This window comes from Natrix helvetica (genome assembly GCF_964273705.1).
Source record: "Natrix helvetica genome assembly, chromosome: 6".
In the NCBI taxonomy this organism is placed as follows: domain Eukaryota; kingdom Metazoa; phylum Chordata; class Lepidosauria; order Squamata; family Natricidae; genus Natrix; species Natrix helvetica.
The window spans coordinates 34,682,929-34,696,325 of record NC_138553.1 but is presented as its reverse complement, the minus strand read 5'-3'; the positions used below and the strand labels follow the sequence as shown (position 1 = coordinate 34,696,325).

General features: G+C 39.2%; 1 protein-coding gene across 2 annotated transcripts in view; it reads right to left on the bottom strand.

Annotated features, from left to right (window-relative positions):
• The window catches only part of NUP205 (nucleoporin 205), a 58,205-nt gene extending 44,854 nt beyond the window's left edge, over nucleotides 1–13,351 (bottom strand). Inside the window, exons 1-8 of one of the 2 annotated variants that reach the window (XM_081956954.1) lie at nucleotides 13,045–13,351; nucleotides 10,091–10,233; nucleotides 9,021–9,192; nucleotides 7,613–7,757; nucleotides 6,147–6,306; nucleotides 4,577–4,805; nucleotides 515–679; nucleotides 178–353 (exon numbers count right to left, since the gene is read on the bottom strand). In XM_081956954.1, coding sequence (XP_081813080.1) covers nucleotides 178–353; nucleotides 515–679; nucleotides 4,577–4,805; nucleotides 6,147–6,306; nucleotides 7,613–7,757; nucleotides 9,021–9,192; nucleotides 10,091–10,233; nucleotides 13,045–13,072 — 1,218 coding nt within the window. In that variant the 5' untranslated portion in view covers nucleotides 13,073–13,351. Of the gene's footprint in view, nucleotides 1–177; nucleotides 354–514; nucleotides 680–4,576; nucleotides 4,806–6,146; nucleotides 6,307–7,612; nucleotides 7,758–9,020; nucleotides 9,193–10,090; nucleotides 10,234–12,440; nucleotides 12,575–13,044 lie in introns of those variants that run through there. The other variant, XM_081956953.1, reaches the window with a different exon arrangement.
• Between the last annotated feature and the right edge of the window lie 46 nt (nucleotides 13,352–13,397).

The window sequence follows — 13,397 nt, the reverse complement described above, 5'->3', positions numbered from 1 at the left end:
ATATTGCTTGAAGGATATGTCTCATTTATTTTTAAATCATCTTTTTTTTTTGTTTAAAATCTTTCCTAAAACACTAGACATGCTTTTTTCAAGTCTGTGTAAAGAAATTACCCTGAAATATTTGATCTATTTATATTCAAGATAAGTGTAACTTAGCTCCCTCCCCATGAAACTTACTTTCATTGGCATCAGGGTAAGGAAATCTGTGATAAGGTTGTGGATTCTACGGATGTAAAATTCTTCCTGATAAAAGTTTTCTGCTCTCACAACAGATTCAGTGAGGAATAGAAAAACATTGTCTGCAATTGCTAACTCTGCCATTGCTTCATCAGCTTCAGTGAATTCCGCAAATGCTGCAAAGAAGAAAGAACAGAAGAAGCAATGTCACAACACATCATACTTCATAGGAAATATCAGTTAGCGCTGCCATCTTAATCAGTGGAATGTTTGCAGATCTGCTTCCTTCATCGAAATGAAGGTTCCTTGACTAAATACTACTTTTAATCAAATTTACCTGTCACATCAGAGATGTGTGAAATTCCACGCAAAGTTAGCGCCCAAGCTAACCTAACAGTAGCTTGAAGTCCTGGTAGTTTCCAAGGCCGAGATTCCTGAAGGCGTGTATGGATTGCTGCTATATACTGTCTCTCTGTTAGTAGCGGCAACTGGCGCATCAGTTCTAGAGCAATAATAAAAAGTATCTACCAATGAAATGGTCCAATTCCATTGAAAAAAAACTTCATTTGTCTAATTTTATACCATATTAGATCATGGATACATAATGTTCAATGTGTATCATGACTGGGTTTAAGCATGCAAATCACATTATGGCTTAATGTGGTATAGAAGCACAACCAATAAAAAGTTAAATTCAGAAATAAAATAAAATGTATACTGGATTTCTATTTTAACACAAATGGAGTTCTATGAATAAATGCATAGCTCTTATTTAGTATTATGCTTCTTTGAAATTTAGAATGCAGTTCTCTGCCAAAGAAGAGTTCACCGTAAAGTTAATTGGCTAATGAAACATTTGATCATAAATTCTTCCAGTTTAGATTGTTTCTTTTTCAGAAGACTTTAAGCAGTTTTATATGTACTAATAAAAATCAAAAGCATCCCTCATCTTCCCTATTGATTTTGTGTTTATTAATTCAAGCTAAGATTCTTCTGGTAGAAGTAATGACATTCTTAAGCTTTACCCCAAATTATGGAATTCAGAGTACAAGTAGTTTTTTACTTATGACCACAATTGAGCCCAAAGATTCTGTTGCTAAATGAGACATTTGTTAAGTGAGTTTTGCCTCATTTTACAACCTTTCTTGCCAAACCTGTTAAGTGAATTACTGCAGTTGTTAAGTTAGTAACTTGGATGTTAAATGAATCTGGCGTCCCCATTGACTATGCTGGTCAGAATGTTACAAAAGGTGATCACATGACCCTGGGACACTGCAACTGTCTTAAATGTGAGTCAGTTGCCAAGCATCTGAATTTTGACCACGTGACCATGGAGGTGCTGAAATGGTTGTAAATGTGAAAAACAGTCATAAGTCACTTTTTTCAGTACCATTGTAACTTTGAATGGTGACTAAATAATAATAATAATAATAATAATAATTTTTATTTGATTAGCCGCAACCCTCTCCCGAAGGACTCAGGGCGGCGTACAATCAAAACAAATAAAAATACACATAAGACAAACATATATACAAAAAGAACAGAGACATATACATATATGCATGGAGGAGAGTTGACTTATAAGTGAAAGGCAATTAAAAACACAATTTAAAATCCCCTTAAATAAAATTACTAAATTAAAAAACCCATCAGGAGCGATACGAAGTTATGGTTGAGCCAGGCCAGCTATTTGGAAAAGGTGGGTCTTGAGCTTGACACGGAAGGAGCGGAGGTCAGTAGTGGTCCTAATATCCGGGGGGAGGTCATTCCACAGGGCTGGGCCCGCCACAGAGAAGGCTCTGCTCCTAGGCGCCGCCCCATGGCACTGTCTGGTGGACGGCACCTGGAGAAGTCCCTCTCTGTGCGAGCGGATGGGTCGTAGGGATGTATGGGGCAGAATACGATCCCGCAGGTAAGTAGGTCCTGAGCCATGGAGCGCTTTAAAGATCGTAATCAAGACCTTGAAACGCACTCGATAAACCACAGGAAGCCAGTGCAGCTCGCGCAGGAGAGGTGTCACATGGGAGTACTTGGTACTCCCCATAATCACCCGCGCGGCCGCATTCTGGACCAACTGCAGTCTCCGAGTGCATTTCAAGGGAAGCCCCATGTAGAGAGCGTTACAGTAGTCCAGGCGAGACGTCACCAGCGCATGGGTGACTGTGCGTAGGGCGTCCCGGTCCAATAGGGGGCACAATTGGCGCACCAGACGAACCTGGTGGAACGCCCCCCTGGCCACGGCTGTCACATGTTCATCCATGGACAGCCGGGCATCCAGGAGGACACCCAAATTGCGCGCCCGCTCTACGGGGGTGAGTTGAATGCCCCCAATGGCCAGAGATGGAATTATCTGGTTGAACCGGGGAGCCGGAACCCACAGCCACTCCGTCTTGGAAGGGTTGAGCCTGAGTCGGTTGTCATCCATCCAGATCCGTACGGCTTCCACACACCGGGACATCACTTCGACGGCCTCGTTGGGGTGGTTCGGGGTGGAAATGTACAGCTGAGTATCATCAGCGTACAGATGATATCCCACCCCGAAACCACGGATGATCTTACCCAGCGGCTTCATGTATGTGTTGAACAGGAGTGGCGAGAGGACCGACCCCTGTGGCACCCCACAAGTAAGGGGGCATAGGGTCGACCTCTGCTCCCCTGCCAACACACGTTGCGTCCGGCCAGAGAGGTAGGAGCCGAACCACCGCAAAACGGTGCCCCGGACCCCCAACCCCTCCAGTCGGCGCAACAGGATACCATGGTCGATGGTATCAAAAGCTGCTGAGAGGTCTAATAGGACCAGGATAGAGGAACAGCCCCTATCTCTGGCCCTCCAGAGATCATCTACCAACACGACCAAGGCCGTCTCTGTGCTGTGCCCAGGGCGAAAGCCGGACTGGCGCGGGTCTAGATAATCATTCTCCTCCAGATGTCGTGGAAACTGAGAAGCCACCACACCACACAGTAAATGAACTGTTGTAAGTCAAGGACTACTAATATTACAAGTGGGAGGTAAACACAGGAATAGAAAATCTCCTTAACTGCCATCTAATTCCCACAAATCCAGACTCCTAAACAGACATGTGTTTTGTCCAATTCAAAAAACTATACAGTAAAGATGCTCTACTTAATATTACAATTATTTAATCTACCATCTAATTTATAAACAACAAGTTTCTATCTACAAAGTAGAAGGTCAGTTCCTACTTTTTATTTTTCATCTAGTGTAATAGTGAGTTCTTGGCCTGATAAAGATTCAATAAATGGTTATATAATAGCTGTAATCTATTCCATTGTCCATGAGAAGAACCATCTTCTTGCTAAATCATGAAAAGGCTGCTAGGGAAAAAAAATCTAAAAATGTTGGCAACCTAATATTAGATAAGCTTATTCTAAATGAAAATTGCTGAAAAGTTTCTAATACATATCTTATATCTTATATCTCATTAAACGTGATATAGCCTGTTCTAGTCTTGTTAGGAAGTAATCATTTCAGTATGCAAAATTTGCTGAACATTCTTCTCATATCTGAGAAACTATCCTTTTTTAAAAAAGTCTACCATAGACTCAGGAATATAACAGCTAATGTAAGCAATTAATATTTTATTTATTAGTGAATGTATGTATGTATGTATGTATGTATATATGTGTATGTGTATGTGTATGTGTATATGTATATATGTATATGTATTTGTGTTACAACCCCTGGTATGCCCAAATAAAGTCTCCCTTTATTTATTTATCAGCACAAATACAACACACACACACACACACACACAAACATATATATTCTAATCCCAGTAAGGGTATGGCTAGCTGATGAGAGCTAATTAGCTCGAAATAGATCTATCCTAGTCTCCCTTTATTTATTTATCAGTACAATTACAACACAAATATAAAAAGGCAACAGTAAAAATAAAAATATGGTTTTCTGCCTGCATGGTCTTCTGTGATAAGCCGAAGGACAGAAAGAGGGAGTAGTGACCTTCCTCCCATATTTAGTCATACCAGGGGTTGTAACACAAATACATACCTATTTCCCTGGCTCAACTGATAAGGAAGAGAACCCGTGGCTTAGTGGTTAAGACTCCTGCCTAAGATATATACAGCCCGGGTTCTAATCCCAGTAAGGGTATGGCTAGCTGATGAGAGCTAATTAGCTTGAAATAGATCTATCCTAGTCTCCCTTTATTTATTTATCAGTACAATTACAACATATATATATATATATATATATATATATATATATATATATATATATATATATATATATATATATATATATATATATATGTATGTATATATACACACACACACACACATACATAAATACATACATATAATAAATTAATGATATATGAATGGCACATCTTTCAGTACGAACTAAAATGGAAAATATTACCGTCTCGATCTTCAGTTATCTGTTCTAGAAAGCTGACATCAAAACAATACAGAACAGCCAAAAGTAGTGCCAAGTTTACTCTGTCCAATGATCCATCAGCTTCTACAGTTACTTTCTCCAAATAACTAATCAGGATTAAAATATCATCACGGCTTAGTGATGACTGGCAAGTCCAAACAAACAAGCTTTCAGCTAACGCCTGGCGACATTCCTTGATAAGATCAGCAACCTATTTCAAAATAAAATATAATTACAATTGCATGGGCCTACAATTATTACACTTGAAAACATGCAATTTTATCATGTGCCACTCTATAACTGAACTATCAAAGATGCATTTGACACATAATAGCAGTGAAAGGAGCAACAGGATCAGCAAGAGACCCGTTCACTGCTAAGCCACAATTGTTATGACTTAGGCTGATCTCTAAGGCTAAGCAAGACAGGCTCTGTCTAAAATTAATGGAACTGCCTGGGTATTGCAGGGCTACTGGCGGGAAGTGGAAGAAAGCAACGATAAACCACTTCTGTGACACTTTCAATAAAATTGCATGGCAAAAATCGTAAGGAATTGAAAGCAGTATGACATTTTGTCTTAATGGAATAACAATGGGACTGAAGTACGAGAATTCAAGTTCACACGTATAACACTAATCTGCAATTTAGTATTCCATATATGGGTTGCATCTACAGTGTATATTTAAAACACTTAACACATTTTAACACACAGTGTCACTCACCATATATATGGGGGGGGTTGTGTATGTATGTGTGTGTATATATGCATGTATGCGTATGTAAGTGTACACACACACACACACACACACACACACTATAAATTATTCTTCCAAATACTGGAGAAGTTGTCAAAAAAAAGCACCATGATAAAATTATACCCTTTTGACTAATTTTTTTCCGGAGAGATAAGTATCACTAAACAAAGAATTGAATGCTCTCCAGAGTTAGGCTTCTTGCATTTATTTACAGGACCAAATAATAAGTTCTTTAAAAATAAAGAACTGATTACTGCTATCTATTTCATTTTAGCAGAACAATCATTGTGCGATATTGGAAAATTCTAGATAACATAACAATTGTGAATTAGAAAGGCCTTTTCAACTGCCACATTAGGAAAAAAACCCCAACATTTGTTTATTAAATTTCTATGCCACCCATCTCACGTCAAGCAGCTCGTAAGCATCATAGAAACAGAGATACAAACATTAAATGTTAAAATTAAATTAATGAGACTTCAGAAGCAGGAACCACAATTTTATCAAAATTGATTGCATTATTTGATTTACCTTAATAGGAATAGGCTATAATTTAGTAAACTCTTTATTATGATAAATTTTCACTTGTATAATAGCCATCTCTTTGTACACATAGATCTTTTTTTAATTTGTTTTAATTTTTAATTTGTCTCTTTTTCTGTTTACATGTATCTTGGATTTATGTTAATGTGGTTACCTGATACTGCATGAAATTTTAAAAAAATGATTTTGAAACTAATGCTGCTTTACTTAATTGTATTATGATATTAAAAGTATTATATTTTAAAATTAATTACCTCTTTGCGATGTTTCTCACTACCCAGGCCTCGCTCTTTCTGTAATTTTTCAAATTCAGTGTTCACATCAATTTGAGATACCAAAGTTAGAATTTTATGAGTTAAACCCTGGTCCATCAATTCATCTGTAAACTGTGTTGTTATAGACACCAACTCAGGACTGCAATTGAAAAAGACAGTAGTGTCATAACTAACTTTATTTCGGCATGCTGCTGAATGTTCCTCAGTACTGTAGAACATTAGAAATTAAGTTATACCAACAATATTAGGCTTTCAAGAGAAGACGCATATCTTTTTAAGTGATAAAAGTTGGAATCATTATGTCTTGAGACAGAAGCAAGATGGCAACATAACAAATTGTATCACAGATGCAAAGGCAGAATCATGTACTCTACAGCACCATGCAAGTAACCATTTAAACATGGGAAAATATTCAAACTGGGTATCCTTCACTTATAGTTTAAAAATTATATAAACTGCTGTACTACCTCAGGTTTTTTTAAACTCCTCAGCCTCATGCATGTATACACTAGACCAGTGATGGCAAACCTTTTTTGGATGCCGTGCCAAAAGCGGGGGGGAGCACAGGGGGGGGGTCGTGCGCAGGCATGTCACACCCATAATGCTATGCGTGTGACACACACACACACAGCATGTGTATGTGCACGATCGGCGACACACACACACACATACTTTTGGTGCGTTTTTTTCGCCCTTCCCAGGCTCCAGAGGCTTTCCAGAGGGTGAAAACAGCCTCCCCCGCCCCCCCGGATGCCCTCCGAAGGCCTCAGGAGCTTCCCTAAAGTCTCCGGAGAGCGACAAACGGACCTACGGGGCACCTGGAAGTCACCATTCCCGAACTTCGGGGTTCCTCGTAGGTCCATTTTTCACCCTCAGGAACCTTCCGGGGCCTTCAGGAGGCTTCCCTGAGGGCTGCAGAGGGCAAAAACCGGCTCTACGAGCAAACCAGAAGTGACTTCCAGTTTGTCCATAGGGCCATTTTTCAACCTCCAGAGCCTCCTGAAGGCTCCGGAGGTCGAAAACCGGTCCTATGAGCAAACCAGAAGTCTGTTCCCGAATTTCCAGTTTGCCCGTAGGGCCAGTTTTTCGTGCTTTGGAGGCTTCAGGGAAGCCTCTGGAGGGCAAAAAACGGCCTCAAAAGAAGGCCAAAGTCAGCTGGCCAGCACACGCATGCGCGCTGGCCAGCTGACAGGGCAACGCTTCGCGGCACTAGATGCTATAGAGCCAAAATGAGATGTCAAAATAAAGACTATTATGAGGAAGACAAAAAGATCAAAACAATACATAATATACTATATAACTATGTAATACTGTATGTATACTATATAAAATAGATGCAATTTTCCCTTCCACTGCAAAAATCAGGCTGTGAAAATCCAAGTTCAAAATAAATATGCTGCTAACGTCTAATGTCTCTTTTTCCAATCTCTTTGCTGAAGACAGACCTGAGTTCCAGTGTCCATGTCTTGCCTCGTCGAGACTGGATAAGTGTTCTCAATGAATTTGCAATGCATCGCTTTCCATCCCAGTATAAGAGAACAGCTACTAAACCCCTAGTGAGACCTGGGAAACGAGGCTGCTGGTGTTCTCCTAAAAAGGAAAATAAAGTTGCAGTCACATATGAGGTCAAAGCTTCTGATGTTTTAAATTTTCTTTTTCAGTCCTCTCCAATTTTGTTCCCATTAATTAATATTCTAAAAACAGTAACTAAGGGGACAGCCCTCTTCTCTGCCATGTATAAACTGACTCTACATCATGGTATTTTTTTCCAATTCCTACAGAAAAAAAAATAGAAAGAACAACCAATTTCTCCATCAAAACTGAAAGTGTGACAACTAAGCACTTCACAACACCATTACAGCTCAGTAATAGAGCATGTAGCAGCTTACAAAGTAAAACATTCCTGTATCCTACCTCTACTATTTCACTATAGTTAGTAGCCTTTCTCTATTTCACTAGTCACTATATGTGTACTTTCAAGTTTCTCTGAGTAACCTAAAAATAAATGCTTTTGATAAGGCTTAGACACACAAACAATAAGTCACTACTTTTCAAAGCAACATATTAATTAAAATTGTTATTAAAACACATGATTTTAATATTATATTGTGTTTTCATCTCCTATAAGCCACCTTGAGTCGCCATGGGCAATAGGTGGCAATATTTTTAAAAATAAATAAATAAATAATAACGAACTTGGGGGAAAACATTATATGGGAATATTTTTCAATCTAGAAGGAGTAACATAGTTTTTATGCAGATTCTAGGATCTTCTCAGCCTTCCTAGTTTATTTTACTAGCACAATGAGTCAAATACAACCAACAATTCCTTCTGGATACATAGTTAATACTTAACTACACTTAAAGCTGGACATATAATGTGATATAACCCATGTATACTGTATTTCTTTTCATTTGAAAAAATTACATGCTGCCCTTGAAAACAAGGACAAGTTTACAACTTTTGAAAATCATATATGAAAATGCATAATGTACATACAATAAAAGCGCGGGCAGACATAATTTTAAACGCTCTACTGAAACAAGTGTGAGCATTAAACATTAAGTACTTTCATATGTTTAGATACTAGTAAAGTTTTGAAACATATCTCTGGGGATTAAAAAAAAGAGATATTAGCTGTTTCTTGCTCAGGAGGAATTTTCTAATTCATGGTTGCTGGATTAGATTACTACTTTTGCAGAAAAAAACTACTATTCCTAGCAAGCACTGCATCTCAGCCTAGGAAAATACCTGGAACAAGATGCTTGATAGATTTGAGCATTTGGCATTTATAGGAATCCTGAACAAAATCAGAAAATAAAAGAAGTGACAGTTGGGTCTCATCACATTACCAGCCAGGAGAAGTTCAACAGCTGCCAATTCTCCGATATCAAAAAGATCACTCAGAATAAAGGCCTCTTTGATGAGCTGTTCTGGTAACAATCGGGTCCCCTGTTGGCCTTGGATAGCAACTCCCTCAGTATTGGCTTTCTGAACTTTTTCATGCTGTTGGGCATTCTTCGGCTACAAAATAATTTTTAAAAACTGCTTAATTATTCTCAAAGGTAAATCGAATTTTTTTTTACTAAAATACAGCTGCAAATTAGGAAATACAAAACATACTGCTTTATGGATAAAATGTTCTACAGTTTGAGTTCGACACCCCTGTACTATATTGTAATAATGTATACTTAATTTTGGATTGTTTTTAGGTCTCTACTCACCATGCTCTGTGAAGTATGGATTATTGGTTAACATGTATATAAAATATCCTGACTATGTGTACCTAACACATATGCCGTATTTAAGGGACAATATATAACTGCATACTGTTTTGCAAGGTACTATCTAGATTAGGGATCTCAGCTTTCATAAAATACACACCTATCTTTGCTCACACTTAAACATACTATCCAAAATGTGTCAAAAATGGCCAAAGTTTTTGTCATTAACAGGGAATGCTGAATGTGGCATAACTAAGATTAACTTTTGTAACCTAACCTTCTCTAACTTAGTAAAAAGCAAATCATGATGGGTGATGGATATCAATATCTACAGGCCCCATCTTCTAAATTACAGGGGAGTATTTTGCTTTTTTCTTAGCACAGAAATCATTATTTTAATTATTGGACTAATCTATTTTTCTCAAGTGATCTGTCACTTCCCATTTAACTTGACTGCACTGGGCAATATATTCTTCTTTAAAAATACTACCAAAATCGCTTCTCTTTATCTAATATCAGTTTCTGATGTAAATGTCTATGAAGAAATATTACCTTAACTGCAATATTATTAAAATACTTCATTCTGACATCATTAAAGTTTTAATTCAAGTAAAATACAAAGCATACTTTAAGGAACAAGAATAATGCCAACACAACTCTTTTTTAAACACCTCCTAATAAAATAAAAGTTTGTTTACCGGATTTCTGAAGAGTGATATAAAATCAGCTTTGTGTTTCTTTAAAATCTGGTCAAGAAGATGTATTGCTTCAGATTGCCTTTTCCATATAGCATTAACCACTGCTTGCCAAATGTCTTTGTATGGCCCCCACAAACTGGCAGCTGAAAATAATACATGTGTTGCAATTAAATAAAATTACAACAAAGCATTGCTACAGTATACAATACTTACCAAAAACATTTAAATTACATTAATTATAACTGATGGCAGTAGCAAGAGGTCAGCTTTCCTGAAGGCTCCAGAGGGTGAAATACGGCCCTATGGGCAACCCGGAAGTTTGGAAATGGTGACATCCGGGTTGCCCATAGGGCTATTTTTCGCCCTCCAGAGCTTTCAGGAAAGCCCCCTGAAGGTTCCGGAGGACAAAAAATGGCACTACAGGCAACCCAGAAGTCACCATTCCTGAATTTCCAGTTTGCCCGTAGGGCCGTTTTTCGCCCTCCGGAGCCTTCAGGGAAGCCTCCAGAGGGCCTCCAGGGGAGCGGGGGAAGCTGTTTTCGCCTTCCCCAGGCTCCTTATAAACTTCTGGAACCTGGGGAAGGTGAAAAAAGCACACAAAAAGCGGGGTGGTGGTGTATGCGCGCACATAGCATTATGGGTGTGGGCATGCCTGTGCACGACTCCCCTGTGCTCCCCACACTTTTGGCATGTGATCCAAAAAAAGTTAGCCATCACTGGCCTATGCCATAAAGTGACTTAAAGGTAATGATCATCATCTTGAATTGGACCCAGAAGAAAACTGGCAACCAGTGCCGTGTTACATGTACTACCTGAGGAGCCTCCAGAACTATCTGCACTGCTGCCTTCTAAACCAGTAGTAGCCTCCAAATACTTTTCAAAGATAGCCCCATGCAAAGCGCAACTTAAATTTCAGATTATTTCATGTTGTTTTCTAACAAAAAAAAAAATAGGATACAGAATTTTAAGTAACACAAAACTCATAAATTACTATCACCAGTGATAGTACCCCAGGCATTTTACTGGGATCTGCACGTGTGTTTGCAGATCTTATGCCAAACTATTTTCCATAAAGAAAATAGCCAACACGTAAACACCTCTGCAACCTGAATTAAGAACTGAAAAGATTAAAAAAGCCATAGTCCCAGCGGTGGGATTCAAATAATTTAACAACCGGTTCTCTGCCCTAATGAATTCTTCCAACAACCAGTTCACCAAACTGCTCAGAAAGTTTACAACCGGTTCTCCCGAAGGGGTGCGAACTGGCTGAATCCCACCACTGCATAGTCCCCAATTGCCACACTAATTCATAACAATCTAGTTTAGTAACACTAAAATAAGCACCATCAAGTCCAAACACTATCCTCTCTAAGTCTTGCTGTTTTCAGTTTGCATTCCTTCTCTATCCATGAAGCAATAATAAATGACATATATAGAATGTTATTCTTTACTTGCTTCATGCTGTTTTCTGGGCATATCTGTGAACTGAGAAGCAGAAAAAAGCAGTGGCCAAGCACAGTTCTCAATATCATCTCAAAGCTGCAGTGAAATCAGGGTGGCATCTTCCCAATATTATGATTATTTGTCATAATGTCCACGGTAATACAGTTTTCTCTACTCTGCCTCAGAGGAGGATTCTGAACTTCTATCAGCCTGAGGACAGTTGGCTACAGACATATTGACTGCCACATTCCAAAATTGGGTGAGGGCAAAACCAGACACAAAGGATTTATGTGAGTTGTCAAATGATGGTTTAAAATTCTACAAAGCTCAAGGATGTTGGCCCTTACACATTTCTACCATTCCAAAATTGAATACACAAAGACAAATGAAAATGTTGACTCCACTCATACAAAAGTGCCTTCCTATGTTCTCTGATGTCCAAGACAGGATTTATGCAGATAGAAGAAGCTACAGGTAGTCCTCCACTTATGACCACAATTGAGCCCAAAATTCTAAGTGAGACACTTAGTAACATGAATGAATTTTGCCCCATTTTATGAATGTTCTTGCCACACTTGTTAAGTAAATTACTGCAGCTATTAAGTTAGTAACATGGTTTTTAAGTGAATGGCTTCCCCATTGATTTTGCTGGTCAGAAGGTCCCAAAACATGATCACATGACCCTGGGACATTGCAACTGTCATAAAGACAGTTGCCAAGCATTTGAATTTTGATCACATGATGCTGCAGTGGTCGTAAGTGGGGGAAATGGTCATAAATCACTTTTTCAGTGCCACTGTGATTTGGCACTAAACGAATTTGGTGATTTAGAAATTAAATGAACTGTTGTAAGTCAAGGACTATCTACATTGTGGCAAGGGAAAAAAAACCCCACTAATCCACTGACAATCAAAATAACCTAAGGACAATAATTCAGATTTCCTCCGATCCTTCAAAGAACGTTTCAGAATTCGAATTTTCATCACAGAAGAAACTCTTTAAAAAAGAACTCTAGATCCGCTCTCGGTCGCCATTATTCTTGTTTTATGTTGTTTTTAATGCACTGTATTATTAGAGAGTTGCTTTTCCCACTTTCTCGGCCGCATTAGTTCAAAAATCCGATTGAGATACATTTGATTTTTTTGATTGGGAGCCGCACAAAGTTCGTTGCGAAATCGGCGACTCTTGCCTAGATCCAAGGGATTATTTTTTTTCCGGTGCTGTGCAAACAGTTTCGATTAAGGCGAAGCGCAAGGGAAGCAGCAAAGCCCATCAATCTTCCCGGAACAAAACTCACTTACGAGCCGCTAAGTAAAACAAAATTGCGCGAAGCATAAAGGGAGCGAAACTCATTCATATCCAAGGAAGGTCGCCTTAGAATGATTCATAGTTTTGCCATAAATAAGGGGGAAACCGGGCGCGACCGGTACCGCCTTCCAGGGGGAAAAGACGCCCGAAACCAAACCACGACTTCTCCTCTCGCCCTCCACTTCGCACCCGAGCCTCCCTACCTGAAATTACCGCCAACGGCGCCGACATCTTGGACGCTCCCTCACGCGAGGCCAGCGCTCCTCCTTGCCCGAAGGCCCGGAACTCCGTGCAGGCAACCTCTGTGATTGCCCGGGAACGCTATTCACTTTCCGACGCACCACTAGGATGCTTAGCATATCAAGAATAATTCCAGGCCCCTGCTTGCTTCCATAGCACGGTGAGCAGACGGTCCCTTAGGCTCGTTAGATAAAAATCGACACGTGTATATATTATATATATTAGCAATCGAAGGATAGCCACATGCCCGACAATTAAGAAAAATCAGGACCTGGAAGTAACGAATGCTGGGAATTGTAGTTCGGCTCAACATGCT